The sequence below is a fragment of the Lepidochelys kempii genome, chromosome 14 (genome assembly GCF_965140285.1).
Source record: "Lepidochelys kempii isolate rLepKem1 chromosome 14, rLepKem1.hap1, whole genome shotgun sequence".
NCBI lineage: Eukaryota > Metazoa > Chordata > Testudines > Cheloniidae > Lepidochelys > Lepidochelys kempii.
This window is the reverse complement of record NC_136393.1, coordinates 19,936,426-19,949,704: the sequence shown is the minus strand read 5'-3', so window position 1 is coordinate 19,949,704 and position 13,279 is coordinate 19,936,426. Positions and strand designations below refer to the sequence as shown.

Below are 13,279 nucleotides of genomic sequence, written 5' to 3'. Positions count from 1 at the left end.
CTAGATTAAAGCTAAATTGGATCTGCCTACCCATGTTACAATCACACCTTCACTTTGCAGTGTAGACATACCATAAGAAGCTACACCAGGGTGTGCAAGATGGAATTATCCCAGATGGCCTGGGAATAACAGATGGCAGTCTGCCACAGTGCATGTGGTGCCAGCTGCTAGGCCCACCAGTCATATTGTGGTATTCAGTGTCACTGTAGATCCATGGTTAGCTACAAATGGGACATAATTCCATAGATTCTAAAGCCAGAAAGGATCCGTGTGATTATCTAGACTGACCTGCTGTATACCCCAGATCATAGACTGTCACTGAATAATTTCTGCCTCAAGGCCGTATTTTGTGGTTGAGCTAGATCTTATATTTTAGAAAGACAGGCAATCTTGATTTGAAGACTTCAAGTGATGGGGAATCCATCACATCCCTTGGTAAATTGTTCCAATTATTAATTACCCTAACAGCTACATTTAGGCAAGGTGCAATTTTTTATCTAGCTTCAACTTCCAGCGATTGGACAGCGGTTCACAAGCACATGTGCTCTCATCAGCAGTAAACTCTAGGGCAGTGGTTCTCAACCAGGGGTATGCATACTCCTGGGAATACGCAGAGGTCTTCCGGGGGGTACAGCAACTCATCTAGATATTTGCACAGTTTTAAAACAGGCTATGTAAAAAGCACTAACGAAATCAGTACAAACTAAAATTTCATACAGACAACTTGTTTATACTGCTTTATATACTATACACTGAAATGTAAGTACAATATTTATATTCTAGTTGATTTACCTTATAATTATATAGTAAAATGAGAAAATAAGCAATTTTCCAGTAATACTGTGCTGTGACATTTTTGTATTTTTATGTCTGATTTTGTAAGCAAGTAGTTTTTAAGTGAGGTGTAGAGGGTACACAAGACCAATCAGACTCCTGACAGAGGTACAGTAGTCTGGAAAGGTTGCGAGGCACTGCTCTAGAAGGCAGCAGTTTTAGCAAGCATGTTCCTGTTGCTGAGATGAGCCTTAAAAAGTCCCCTTCAGTACAGTATGTTGGCCTGAAGTGAGTGAACTTTCTTTGAGACAGGATGTCTCTTGTGCCAGATGTATATCCAGCAACATGCTGCTAACACCACAGCACATGCTGCTGCTGTAATTTTAAAATTTAGCTCTTGGGTCTTTCTAGGAATAAGTATTTTGATCAATAAGAATTTGGAAGTTCATTCTATAACTGTTTTGTACTATGTTATTTCCATTTAATCAGTTGAATGGCTTTTAGTGCAACTCCAATGTAATATTACTATTGCAGTGTTTTGGAGTTGTTTTTTTTAAATGCATGGCCTACGGTATAAGGTATGGAATGAATAAGCTTTAAAACTTTGGCAGCAGAATCCTGCTAAAATACTTCATTAATCAGGTAAGTATGGAGACAAAAGTTATTTCCTCTTCCACTCACTCTTTCTCTCAGCACTTTGAGATTCCTCTGAGGACTGAGATAAATTTGGCTCCCTCTGGTTCCAGCCTTTTCCATCATACGCTTATCAGTAAGAAAAAAAAGTGTTCCCAATTACAGCCTGATTTCTCGAGTGTTCTGATCAAGAAATTTGGCTAGCTCTCCTTCCACACAATTCAGATTTTCCTTATATATTAATAGCATAGTTGCAATGGTAGATTTACCTTTCTTGTCCTGTTTTTTTAAACAAGGCATGTAAAACCTAATTATAAAATCTATAGGACTGGATTCCCCAGTTTTGCCAGCTGGAGATTTCTCAATATAGGGCAAATTTCCATCTGCACAAGGCTAACAGACGCAGCTCCACTGCCTTCCACACCAGCTTTCCCACCACCACCTCCTACACTGGAACTGTACTGCTAGGTGTAAAGAGGAAAGAAAGAGGACATAGAGGAAGCAGCGGGATATGTCAAAGTGGGGTGTGGATGCATCAGAGGAGGAGGGAACATGTGGGCATAATTCTCATCTGGCAGAAGATCTTCCACCAGCACCTAACTTAAAGCAGCCTTCTTGCCAGCTTTAGCTTATACTGGAGCCAAACAGCTAAGAATTAGGGAGTAATTGTCAGTAGCACCCCTCCCTGCCGTTCATTATGCCTATGTTTAGCTCAGGAACAATGGAGAATTGAGCCCATAATGCAAGATAGGTAGTTCTCTTAAAAGCATTTAGGAAAGTGTCAGACCTATACTCAGTATTACCCTCTACTTTTTGTTTCATTTGCTCTCAAATAAAGGGAATACTGAATACTGTGGTAATGCAAGCTTCTTTTTAATGGCAAGCACCATCATTCTTAGGGAAAGGTCTCAATTTTTATTTCTCCATTTTATACAAATGGAAGAGCAGAAAATGCGAAGTGTGGTTGAGATTTTCAGAGCCAACTAGGAAATTTAGTTACATAACTTCCATTAATTTTAATGGGAGTTGTGTGGCTAACTCCCCTAGTTGACTTTGAAAATATTAACCAGTGTATGTGTGGTGTGCCTATGGTACATATGTAGAGATATGTGATAAATTATAGAATTAAGTGATTTATTGCCTTCTTCATGCAACTTCACCACCCCTATATCCACTGATCCATTGTTCACAATAGAGCCTGGAACACTCAAGCATCTGAACGCCAACCATTTTAAACAAAAACAACCTGCCAGAAGAATAGTCCCTTCTGCTCCCCTTCAAATAAATAGCTTATCCCCCAAAGTATATTGCTCAGTGGTATGAGGTGTTCCATCCTGAACCATTGGTATGTCTTGTGACATAGGTCTAGGAATAGGTACTTTATATGTGAAAAATCAGGCCCCCGGTATCTCAAGTTGGGGATCTGGAAATTGGGACTTTCAAAATTGGTTGACACTATTGAAAATATTGTTCTTACTCTCTCTACCTCAGTTCCCCATCTGTAAAATGCAGATATGAATAAGTCTCACAGGAGTTGTTAAAGATAAATTCATTAATGTTTCTGAGACACTTGAGATACCATTGTGATGAATGCAATCGAGAAACCTCTGAAGAAATAAAAATATTATTTATTCAGTTCATGTTTAAGATGATGTGCATTATGGCAATACATTTACCTACTTTTGGATTTGATGTACTATCTGAAGCCGAAAAAGAAAAGGAGTACTTGTGGCACCTTAGAGACTAACAAATGTATTAGAACATAAATAAATATATTTGTTAGTCTCTAAGGTGCCACAAGTACTCCTTTTCTTTTTACGGATACAGACTAACACGGCTGCTACTCTGAAACCTATCTGAAGCCTCTGCTGCTGTCCATTGTTGGAAATAGGATACTAGACTTAGGTGGACCATGGGTCTGATTCAGTCTGGCAATCCCTGTGTTCTAGTAACTTAACAGATAGGGTCATACAGCAAACGTTGAGAATAATAGGAAATATTGAACAGATGCCTCATTTAATGAGTCTGAGGTCCTTTGAGAAAAAACTCTCTTGTGATTATGTAAGTAAAGATTGTATCATAGTGCGTACACATGGAGGCAGAATTAAAGTTTCTACTATAATTCTGACATTACCTAACTTTTGAGAGCTTCACTTTGCAACCTTAATGGTTTTTTAATGTAGTTTTGGTTTTGTATGGAATAATAGTACATTTGGATAATCTGTTCTGAGCAACTGCACAGAAAAACAAAGGAACATTCAGTACAGTAACTGGTATTCAGACAGGATATAGGTACCATGAGTTCTGCAGCCAAAATTCTATTTGTTTTTTGTTTAGGTTTATTTTCAGTAGTTAAAATTCTGCAAGGGTCTAGATTGTTATCTATAGAGGGTTTGTTTTCTATTTGCTGTTGGAAAATTGCCCCCAAATGCTCTTCCTGCTGTTAAATACCAGGATAGCGGTAAACTGGGCGAGGTAGCATCTTTTACTAGCCCAACTTCTGTTGGTGAAAGAGACAAGCTTTTGAGCTGCACAAAGCTCTTCTTCAGGAAAGAGGTAAACCAACCTTTCAAAAGAGATGTGAGATGCTGCTAAGTCGTCTTTGCTACATGGTTCTGTCACTTGGAACCCCTTTTGAACTAGTTGTTGGCTTATTTAATACATGAAAAAGGTGTTTTTATTTTGTCTTTTGTGTAACTAAAAATATACACTGAAGACCTTTTATGAAGCATGTGAAGTTTCCTTGCTGATGATCCATTATTAGTGAACTTTGTGAAGCATGTTATTGAAACGAAAATCCTAGGATAATACATTATATCTATCTTAGCCAGGGCCCTCCAGCTGCAGTTTCTGAGGCAAAGGAGAGAATTCTGCACTAGTTTTTTATAGAATTTATGGCTTTTCTATAGTGATCTGGAGTCTTGAACAATTTTGAGTAGCAGGAGTAGAATTATAACAAAACAAAACCCTAGTAGAAGTGGAAAGGGCCATGGTGTGTATAAGTCCAGGTGGAATGTTAGTAGTAACAAACTGTTCTAAAGAGCATCTGGAGTTATTTTTTGCTTATTTTCTGGGTTGCTGTTACATATTTCACTGACTTGTGATATTGTGCTATTCAACTGTCTTCGTGGAGTGCGAAAATTATTTGCAGGATACATTTTAGCTGCATTACTGTATATCTTGTTATTCTGTACTTTTATCTAAAGCCATCAGTTTTCAAAAAGCATTAAAAAATATCCCTAGAGTGGTTGCAGATCCTTCTACTTTGAAAGGTGGTACCAGTGTGAGATGGATTTCTAGTGATTAAAACGGGAAATACAGCTGGAACTGATAATATCTCAAAATGGAAGAAACTGCTATAGTGCAAGCACCGTACATATCCCAGAGCCCTAAGTAGTCCTGTCCCTGCAGGACCCATGGCATAGTCAACATCTTTCCATCCCTTGCAAAATATATGCATTTCCTTTGGCAATGCTGCTCCTTCATTAGCTGAGAGGTCACTGCTGAGCAATGCAAGGCATCTGCTCATCCCTGGGAACTGGGCACATTGCTCTGAAATGCCCCTTTCAGCAGAAGAAATAGAAAATAGGGTCCAAGAATCAAATCCCAGTTTTAGAGGGATCATTTTATTTTGACAATAACTGTTTTTAATCAGTTTATGCTCAAATATGTTGCTAAATGTTTCGGCCATAGCAGTTTTAAGGATGAAAATGAGACTCCACATGAAAATGATTTACCAATATTTGCAAGTGGTGTAATGATATTTCCAAACCAGAATTTGACAAGTGCAGTAGACTGATATTTAATAAAACCATGCACTCAGCCTGACTCAACTTAGTGTGTGATTTAGGGAACAAAGAATTTCAGTCTAAATGGTATTTTATTTTCTTTCTGATGGGAACAGCTGCTTTCTCTTCCTGCACCCTCACCCAGATTCCTTTAGTGACCTCTGAAGCATTAGATATCCATGTAAATTGCAAACTGCACAAAGCTCTGTGAAAGCTTGCTCCGGCATCTGAGCACTAGGATGAGAAAACTGGGCAAGTGTCTCATAATATAAACATACCAATTAGAGATGGGCCATTGTCACCCAGCAATTGGATTTGAATCCACACTTCCCCAGAGTTTGGGAGTGGGATCAGATTCAGTGTTCCAGCTCAACCAATTATAGAGAGAGACCTGAGTTGCAAAATTTAGAACTAGTTCTAGTTCTGAGCTCTCCCAGAATGCAGAGGGGGTTGTATTGTGTGTCCTGGAGTCATCCTTTAGTGTACTAAACTGTTCCTCCATGGCTGTTTAGTCCAGGCCAGTTCTTAGGTATACTCTAAATGTGATGACATTAACAACACATTAAACTGTGTTAGTCACTTTGGGAGCTAGAAAGCCTCTACTGCAGTAAGGTGTTCTGCCCATGGCTGAGGACCACAGAGTGAGTCTGTGTCCAGCAGCCTCCACCAGGAACCCCTTTTTTACTCATTGCAACAAATTGTCTCTTCTCTGCTAAAACAGACACTACAGTTCCATCTCTAATCATAAATTTACACCTCTCTTTCCCCACATACTACCAATAATGTGAACTTGAATGAGGGGCAGGGTCCAAGTTTGTAGAAATTATTTATTTTAATTATATTTTCTTAATGCTGTGAGGAGCACACAAGCTATGGCAATAGCCAGAATATTTTAATCATTTTAATTAGTTAGTGTATTTATTATTTTTTCTGTAGAAATAAAATACCTGGCAATAAATACATAAGCTTTAGTCTGTTTCTGCCTACCTGATGTCCTGAGATAGTGAATATAAATTTTTCTCTCTTTCTCTTCTTTGTGTTTGTCTTTGTTATATTGCCTCTTCAGCTTTTACTAGGTGCCACACTCAAATACTGAATGAATACTCCTTGTATTGTATGTTTATTTGCATGATAGTCATGTGATCTCTCAGAAACAATGAGTGGGAGGAGAGAAAAACAGTGTATGAAAATGTGTGTGATAATTATACGTTTTAAACCATGTTTTACTTTAATTTTTTCAAATGGTTGCACCATTGCTAAGTACAAACACATACTTTCCATCCTTTATAATGACATATAGAATAGGGCCATGCTTTTCAAGGTGCTTTTGTAATCTGAGGTATGGCTAACATGTAATAGAGTACCACTGGCCATATCACTGCCCCTTTTATGCTTTGTCTAAGGCATGACCTTTTTTTTTTGAAGTCTGAAGCAAGGTTGTCTCATTGATCATGTTTGAGGTCCTAACTCAATCATTGGAGTATGGTTGGACTGCTTATCCCAAATTCATTGCTCTACAAAGCAGGTTAGAAATATTGCATAAGTAAAGCTAAGTTTTTGTCACAGATATTTTAGTAAAACTCATGGACAGGTCATGGGCAATAAACAAAAATTCACAGCAGCCCATGACTTGTCCCTGACTTTCACTAAAAATGTCCCTAACAAAATGTGGAGGTGGGTTCAGCACCCACTGCTGCTGGGGCTCCCGGGTCCCCCACCGCTGCGGTCAGTGGGAGTTCTTGGGTCCCCCACCACCGTGGGGAGTGGAAGCTGCGGGGTCATCCTGCCTGTGGGGCTGGGACGCTACAGGGTTCCCTTGCCCCGGGGCGGCTGGGCAGTCATGATGGGGGTCCCCCGCCAGCGACCACGGCTGGGAGCTGCAGAGTTCCCCAGCTGCCCGCCACGGCTGGTCAGCTGCGGGGGGTCCCCTTCCCGCCCACCATGGCTGGGCAGTTGTGGGGACTGCCCGCTGCATCTGGGCAGCTGCGGGGAGTCCCCATTGCTCCTGGCTGGACAGCTGCAAGGTGTCTTCACCAGTGAGGGGGCTGGGAGCTGGGGGGAGGGGGGAGCTGGCTGGGAGCTCCAGCCTGGGGGCAGAAAATATCATGGAGGTCAATAGAAGTCACGGATTCCATGACTTCCGTGACATAATCATAGCTTTATTCATAAGACTTCTAATACTTCTTAGATGGTGTTGGTTCAGGAATTCTGGGAGAACAACTTTTCTTGCATTGCTTCAGTACTGCTGCTTCCAGTCCTAGTCAGAAGCAGAGACCAGTTCATGAAAATTAAAAGGAAAGAAAACAACACTGAACTTTTTCAAACCTTAAATCAGTCTAAGGTTTGGCTCTCATTTTATTGGACCTGGTTAACCTGTCCCTAGTGGGGACCAATATGAAACTTTGAATGGGAGCCAACGAAAGAACTGTAACTCTGTAAATAACACTGTTATAAAGTCACAGATTCCATTAAATAAATTATTTGATTACTTAACATTTTAGGTTTCATGAACTTTTAAGCAGTTCAGTTTGCCTCTTTTGGGGCTATCATGCATAAAGCTTTACAAGCCTGGTCAAAATGAAAAGACCTTTCTTTTGCTATTCTTGTCTCCGTAGTCAGCATTGTGCTCACAGGGCTTCAGTTTCAAGCAGTGTTGACTGGTTTTCAACAAGCATTATCTTATATTTGGGTAAATTTCTTTAAAGACCCATTAGACAACTTTTAGGTCTACACAAAAAGAGATTCAGGAGACAAATTTTAAAACTATTTTGTGACGCACTCTATATATACAGTGTGAATATAATGTAACTAAAATATGCTTCATGCAAAATGTCTCTTGTAAGGTATCATTACAAAGCTTATAATCTACTGAGTGTGGTCATCCTATTTATATAAATGTATCACTCTTGTATCTGAAACTAGAAATATGAAATATAACTCCAAGGGCCTATTGTAGTTATGCAAAGTGTGGGCCATTAATGGCGGTTTGGAATCTTGATGGCTCCCATCAACCAGGACAACTGACTGTGGATAGATAGCTCTGTTTGCAGGCAGCCCTTCCTGTGAGTCAGTCTGAGAGGAATGAAGGCTTGGGGGTCTCACAGGACATGTGATCATGTCACCTGAACTGGAATCCATCTTTTACCTGTTTTTTTCCACTGAGAAGGAGGGGTAGGAACCCAGAGGGACAAAGGATTCCTGCCTCATGCAAAAGATATATAAGTGGGTGGATCAGAACAAGGATGGCAGCCATCATGAGGAATCCCCTAGCTACCACCTGAGCTGGAACAAGGGCTATACCAGGGGAAAGGATTGTGCCCAGACTAGGAAGGTGTCCAGCTCCAGTCTATGAAAGAAACTTATTGAAACATCTCTAAGGGTGAGATTTTATCTGTATTCAGTTTTTATTACTGTGCTAGACTTAGAGTGGCATGTTTTATTTTATTTTGCTTGGTAATTCACTTTGTTCTGTCTGTTACTACTTGGAACCACTTAAATCCTACTTTCTGTACTTAAAAAAATCACTTTTTACTTATTAATTAACCCAGAGTATGTATTAATACTTTGGGGGGAGGGGGAACAGCTGTGGATATCTCTCTATCAGTGTTATAGAGGGCAAACAATTTATGAGTTTACCCTGTATAAGCTTTATACAGGGTAAAACGGATTTATTTGGAGTTTGGACTCCATTGGGAGTTGGACATCTGAGTGTTAAAGACAGGCACACTTCTGTAAGCTGCTTTCAATTGAGCCTACTGTCGTTAGGGGTTGTGGTTCAGACCTGGGTCTGGGTTTGCAGCAGGCTCGTGGGCCTGGCTCAAACCAGGCAGGGCACTGAAGTCCTAAGCTGACAAGGCAGGAAAGCAGGAGCAGAAGTAGTCTTGGCACATCAGGTGGCAACTCTCAGGGGGTTTCTGTGATCCAACCCGTCACATATTTATTTGGCAAAACAATTAAATATGCACTCTGTCACTTGTAATATTTTAATGAGGAATGCCAGTGGCTTTTGTATTGAATGAGCTGTTTCTCTACAGGGTGTTCCAGAAGACTTGCTGTTCTTTTATGAACATATCCGAAAGGGTGGTGGAGTCTTTCGAGTTGACCAGTGCCTCCTCCAGTATCGCTACCATCCACAGGCAGCAACTCATTCTGTTCTAGAGTAAGTTGTATTTTTGTAATAGATAAAACTTGCTTGTTTCGTGCGTTGTTGGCAGTGGAAGTGAGGTGGTTAATCACTTTCCCAAGTGTAGATGGTCAAGATACTTGTTCCTTTTCACACTTTTATAGGGGGGCTTAGTGACAAGATAATTAGCTTTAACTATGCCTCAATCTTGCAATGATATGGAGAGCATAATGTAGTATACCAGTAATGGCATCTTCTGACAGTGGCAGGCTGCTTACCTTTTCTTTTCTCACTATAATCCCAGTTTGAGAAAAGTAGTGGGATCTTGGTGTTCAAACTCTTAGGACTTCTTGGGTTCTAATGCTGTCACTCATTCACTGCGTAACTTTGGCCAAGTCATTTAATCACTCTGTGCCTCAGTTTACCAATTTGTAAAAGGGGGATAATTATACCTAATCATAGGAAATTATACTTAATTATTTAATCATTGTAATGTGGTTTTGAGATCCTCTAACAAAAGATGCTCTGTAATTGCCAGGTAGTATTAGGCTTTTATGACTAATCTTCTTTAATTTGCTTCAGATAAAAAGTTGGTACATGAGTCCTGAAATAGGAAGCGAATAAGAAGTAACTGAAATTTTAATTTAAAAAAGAACTACCATACTTAGTATTGAGTTTTGTCACATGTTAACAAAATAGTTGATTTAAAAAAGTAAAAAATTGAGCTAGCAGTGAACTTCTCATCTGATAATTTCATTGTTACTGGTCTATTTTCTTTCCCTCCCTTAAACAACTTAAAAAACTGATTCAATTTCTGAAGTTTGAAAAACACATGATGTTGCAGAGTAATTATTTCAAGATCTTTCTCATAAGTCACTGCATTTACAGTGCTATTGTACCCTGAAAAGAAATTCTGTAAAATGGTATTGGTATTTCATTATATCATCTTACCCATCAAAAGATGATCTTCCTAACTGGCAGTCGTGTAAGCTCAGCCTGGGATCTGAGAAGCTGTTTCCTTCTTGTACATCATATACATACCTACTAATAAAGTGCTCTGTGAGCCAAGTTATTTTTTCAGAGAGACCTGTTCCTGCATTGCAGTTGAAGCAGTACACTAAATCATTTTGTTATAGATGCATGAAATAGAATAGGATTTTCACTCACTTTGGATATGTCTGTCTATACTGGGGGGAAAAGTATGTTTCTAACTTGGGTTAGCTAACCCACCTTAGCTAACTTGGGTTAAAATAGGAGTGAAGACATAGCAATTCAGCTTTTAACTAGGGTTAGCAACTTGAATTCAGCCCCCAGGGTCTCCTATAAGCTTTAACTCAAGCTACAAACCAAAGTTAAAAGCTGAGTTGCATGTCTTCACTATGATTTTAACCTGAATTAGCTAATTCAGGTAGCTAACCCAAGGGTTTTTGTTTCTTTGTTTGTGGCAGTCTAAACATAACCTCAGTCTTAGCTGTATGGGCTCTACAGAGTTAATTAGTAAAACTAAAAACCTGGTTTTGTCTCCGTACATTGGTTAGTTCTTAAAGAGTTGCTGATGGTAAGTAGTAGGGTGCAACTATATGCTATTTTTAATATAGATAATAAACTCTGAAGTATTTGTTTAAATCAGATAGAAAAAATGTTAATTTTCAAATAAATATAAGGTGAATGCCTTTTACTATTATTTAAATATAAGGGTTTTTCTTTCTGTTTATATGTATGTCCAATTTGGCAGCTAGTTTCAGACGTCTCAGCCATGCGCCACAGGATGCTAAATCTTCTTGGAAGATTGTTGCTTGTTTCTGTGGGAAAGCATCTTATTTTTGGAAATGAGCATGTTCTGAGTTTATTGCAAGTTATTGCTTATTCATATGTGCGAGGTTGTGTGGCATAAGCATCCTGGATTACAACATTTACTGAGAATGTGGAACTTCTATAAACTGTTTCAGATGTGCATTTTTAGGCATCCAAATTGGCACCTTCTCTGTCTCATTTTTCTGTCTTGCTATTTTTCCTGTTGGCTTACCCACCCCATTATTATTGTTGTTGCTGTTAGTATTATTTTATGTGATTTTTTTTAACATGAAGTTGTGTAATATCTTTTTTCTTGGATGCCTACGCTATGCTGTGCCAAAGTTGTAAATAACTTTGGGAACCACTTGATGTGGATGACCTCAAGGTGTGTTGTTGCAGAAACAGTGAAAAACAGAAGTTCATTATCACCTGTGCAAGAGCCTAACCTTATTAGTAACATCAGGTCTTCATAAGTTGCCTTACAGTAGCTTCCACCTCTTCTAGAAGCTCATCCCTCCATGTTCCGTCTCAGTAGTTTTCTAGATCCATAGGGTGTGCTATGTCTCCATCCTATGTACTGTCTTTCTGGGAGTGTACCCTTCTTAATGACAGCCCTGGGCCTCCACTTTGCTAAAGGGGATCCTCTTGGTTATATTACACCCAGACTGGGTCTTTGGCTCTTTCTCACTGTGGCTCCTTCAGCAGGTCCAGATGAGCTTAGTCTCCTGTTGAGATTTACCCTCTTAGAAGCTCTGCAACCAGCAGATGTTTTCAGAGACAGAAGACAGCCTTTTCAAAACAAGACTTTATTTGTTAGTCAGCTGGAACATAGTGACACAGTTTCAGGTTGACTGCACTTGTATCCCCCACGGTCCACTCCAGGAGTGCCCCAGTCAGGTCTCAAGTCTCCAGCCATCACCTGTCTCTGGGCAGCGATCCTTGTCCCATTCCTTTCTGACCCAGGGTTTTAAGGCTGCACAGCGCCCTGCCTTACACTGTGACTGGGATACTGGCTTCCTGGAGATAATGGGTATTAAAATACCAGTTTTAATGGTTTTCTGAGGAAGTGACCTCATTTAAGTGATGATGTAGTTACCTCATTTCCTACAATGCTATATTCATCCTAAAATAAACATACAAAAAGAATAGCGTAACATATTTTTTTAGAACTGAAACAAAGTTGAGGTCAGTTACGTTTTTAACTTTCGCTTCCACTTCTGCATTTGGCATTTGAAATACCATAGGAACTAATGACCTCATTAGTGGCTTGAAAAGTAGATGATACTAACATTTCATGGTCTATGTCTTTGCTTAATAAGTCTTTCATGAAAAAGAGGCCGCAGTACAAACTCTGTCTCAATCAATGACCCATGACCTGATGATGAACTCAGACAGTAATAGAACCTTTTAACAGTATAAATGTAGTAACTCAGTGGGACATTAGAATCCAGCAATTAAATGAAGTTCACGTGAAGTTCAACAGAACAAATAAACAAAAACAAATCAGTTCATCCACCAGTACAGACATAGGAGTCAACTGAGAAATGGGCTTTATCTGCAAGGTTCAGATCAGGTTCTGAACTTACTGCAAATTCTGGGGTGCTTGGATCCTGAGTCCGAGATAGAGTCCATCTGTAGTTTAGATTGAAAGGTGTTATTTTTTTCTTTCAAAACCTTACATTTGAAAAGGTCTCTCTCCAACCCTCATTGAATTCTTTACACTTTTGGATTCATCTCTGTTATAAGCCTCTATGATTCTCTTCTGCATAAAAAGCCAGGCATCCATGGGTAGAATCTCAGGCCAAATGTGGGGCTTATGTCTGTGCATCTGGTGGTATTGCTCTGTTGATTCACTTATGTAACCCCATCCAAGGTGTGGGCGGGGTCAAAGAACATGGAGGAGAAGTTAATACTGCTCATAGAAAACTTAAATCATATGGCTTTTATTGTCACTCTGTCTGCCATTTCAGACTAGAAATATGCTGCATAGAGCAGATGTTCCTGATTCTTGCATTCACTCAGCTGGTCACTGCGCATTTTAACACAGAGCTCCATTGTTGCATTATTGGTGTGGATGGGATAGTTATAGCTGTTCAGAAGCAGAGGAACATATTACATAGCTACATTACTACTATGCTTGAATGGCCCCACTTCGCTCCTGCAAAAT

General features: G+C 39.6%; 1 protein-coding gene across 5 annotated transcripts in view; it reads left to right on the top strand.

Annotated features, from left to right (window-relative positions):
- The window catches only part of QTGAL (queuosine-tRNA galactosyltransferase), a 296,108-nt gene that overhangs the window by 235,924 nt on the left and 46,905 nt on the right, over nucleotides 1-13,279 (top strand). For all 5 annotated transcript variants that reach the window (XM_073311998.1, XM_073311995.2, XM_073311993.2 and 2 more), the window contains one exon: nucleotides 9,230-9,354. In XM_073311998.1, the coding sequence (XP_073168099.1) occupies nucleotides 9,230-9,354 (125 nt within the window). The remainder of the gene's footprint in view (nucleotides 1-9,229; nucleotides 9,355-13,279) is intronic.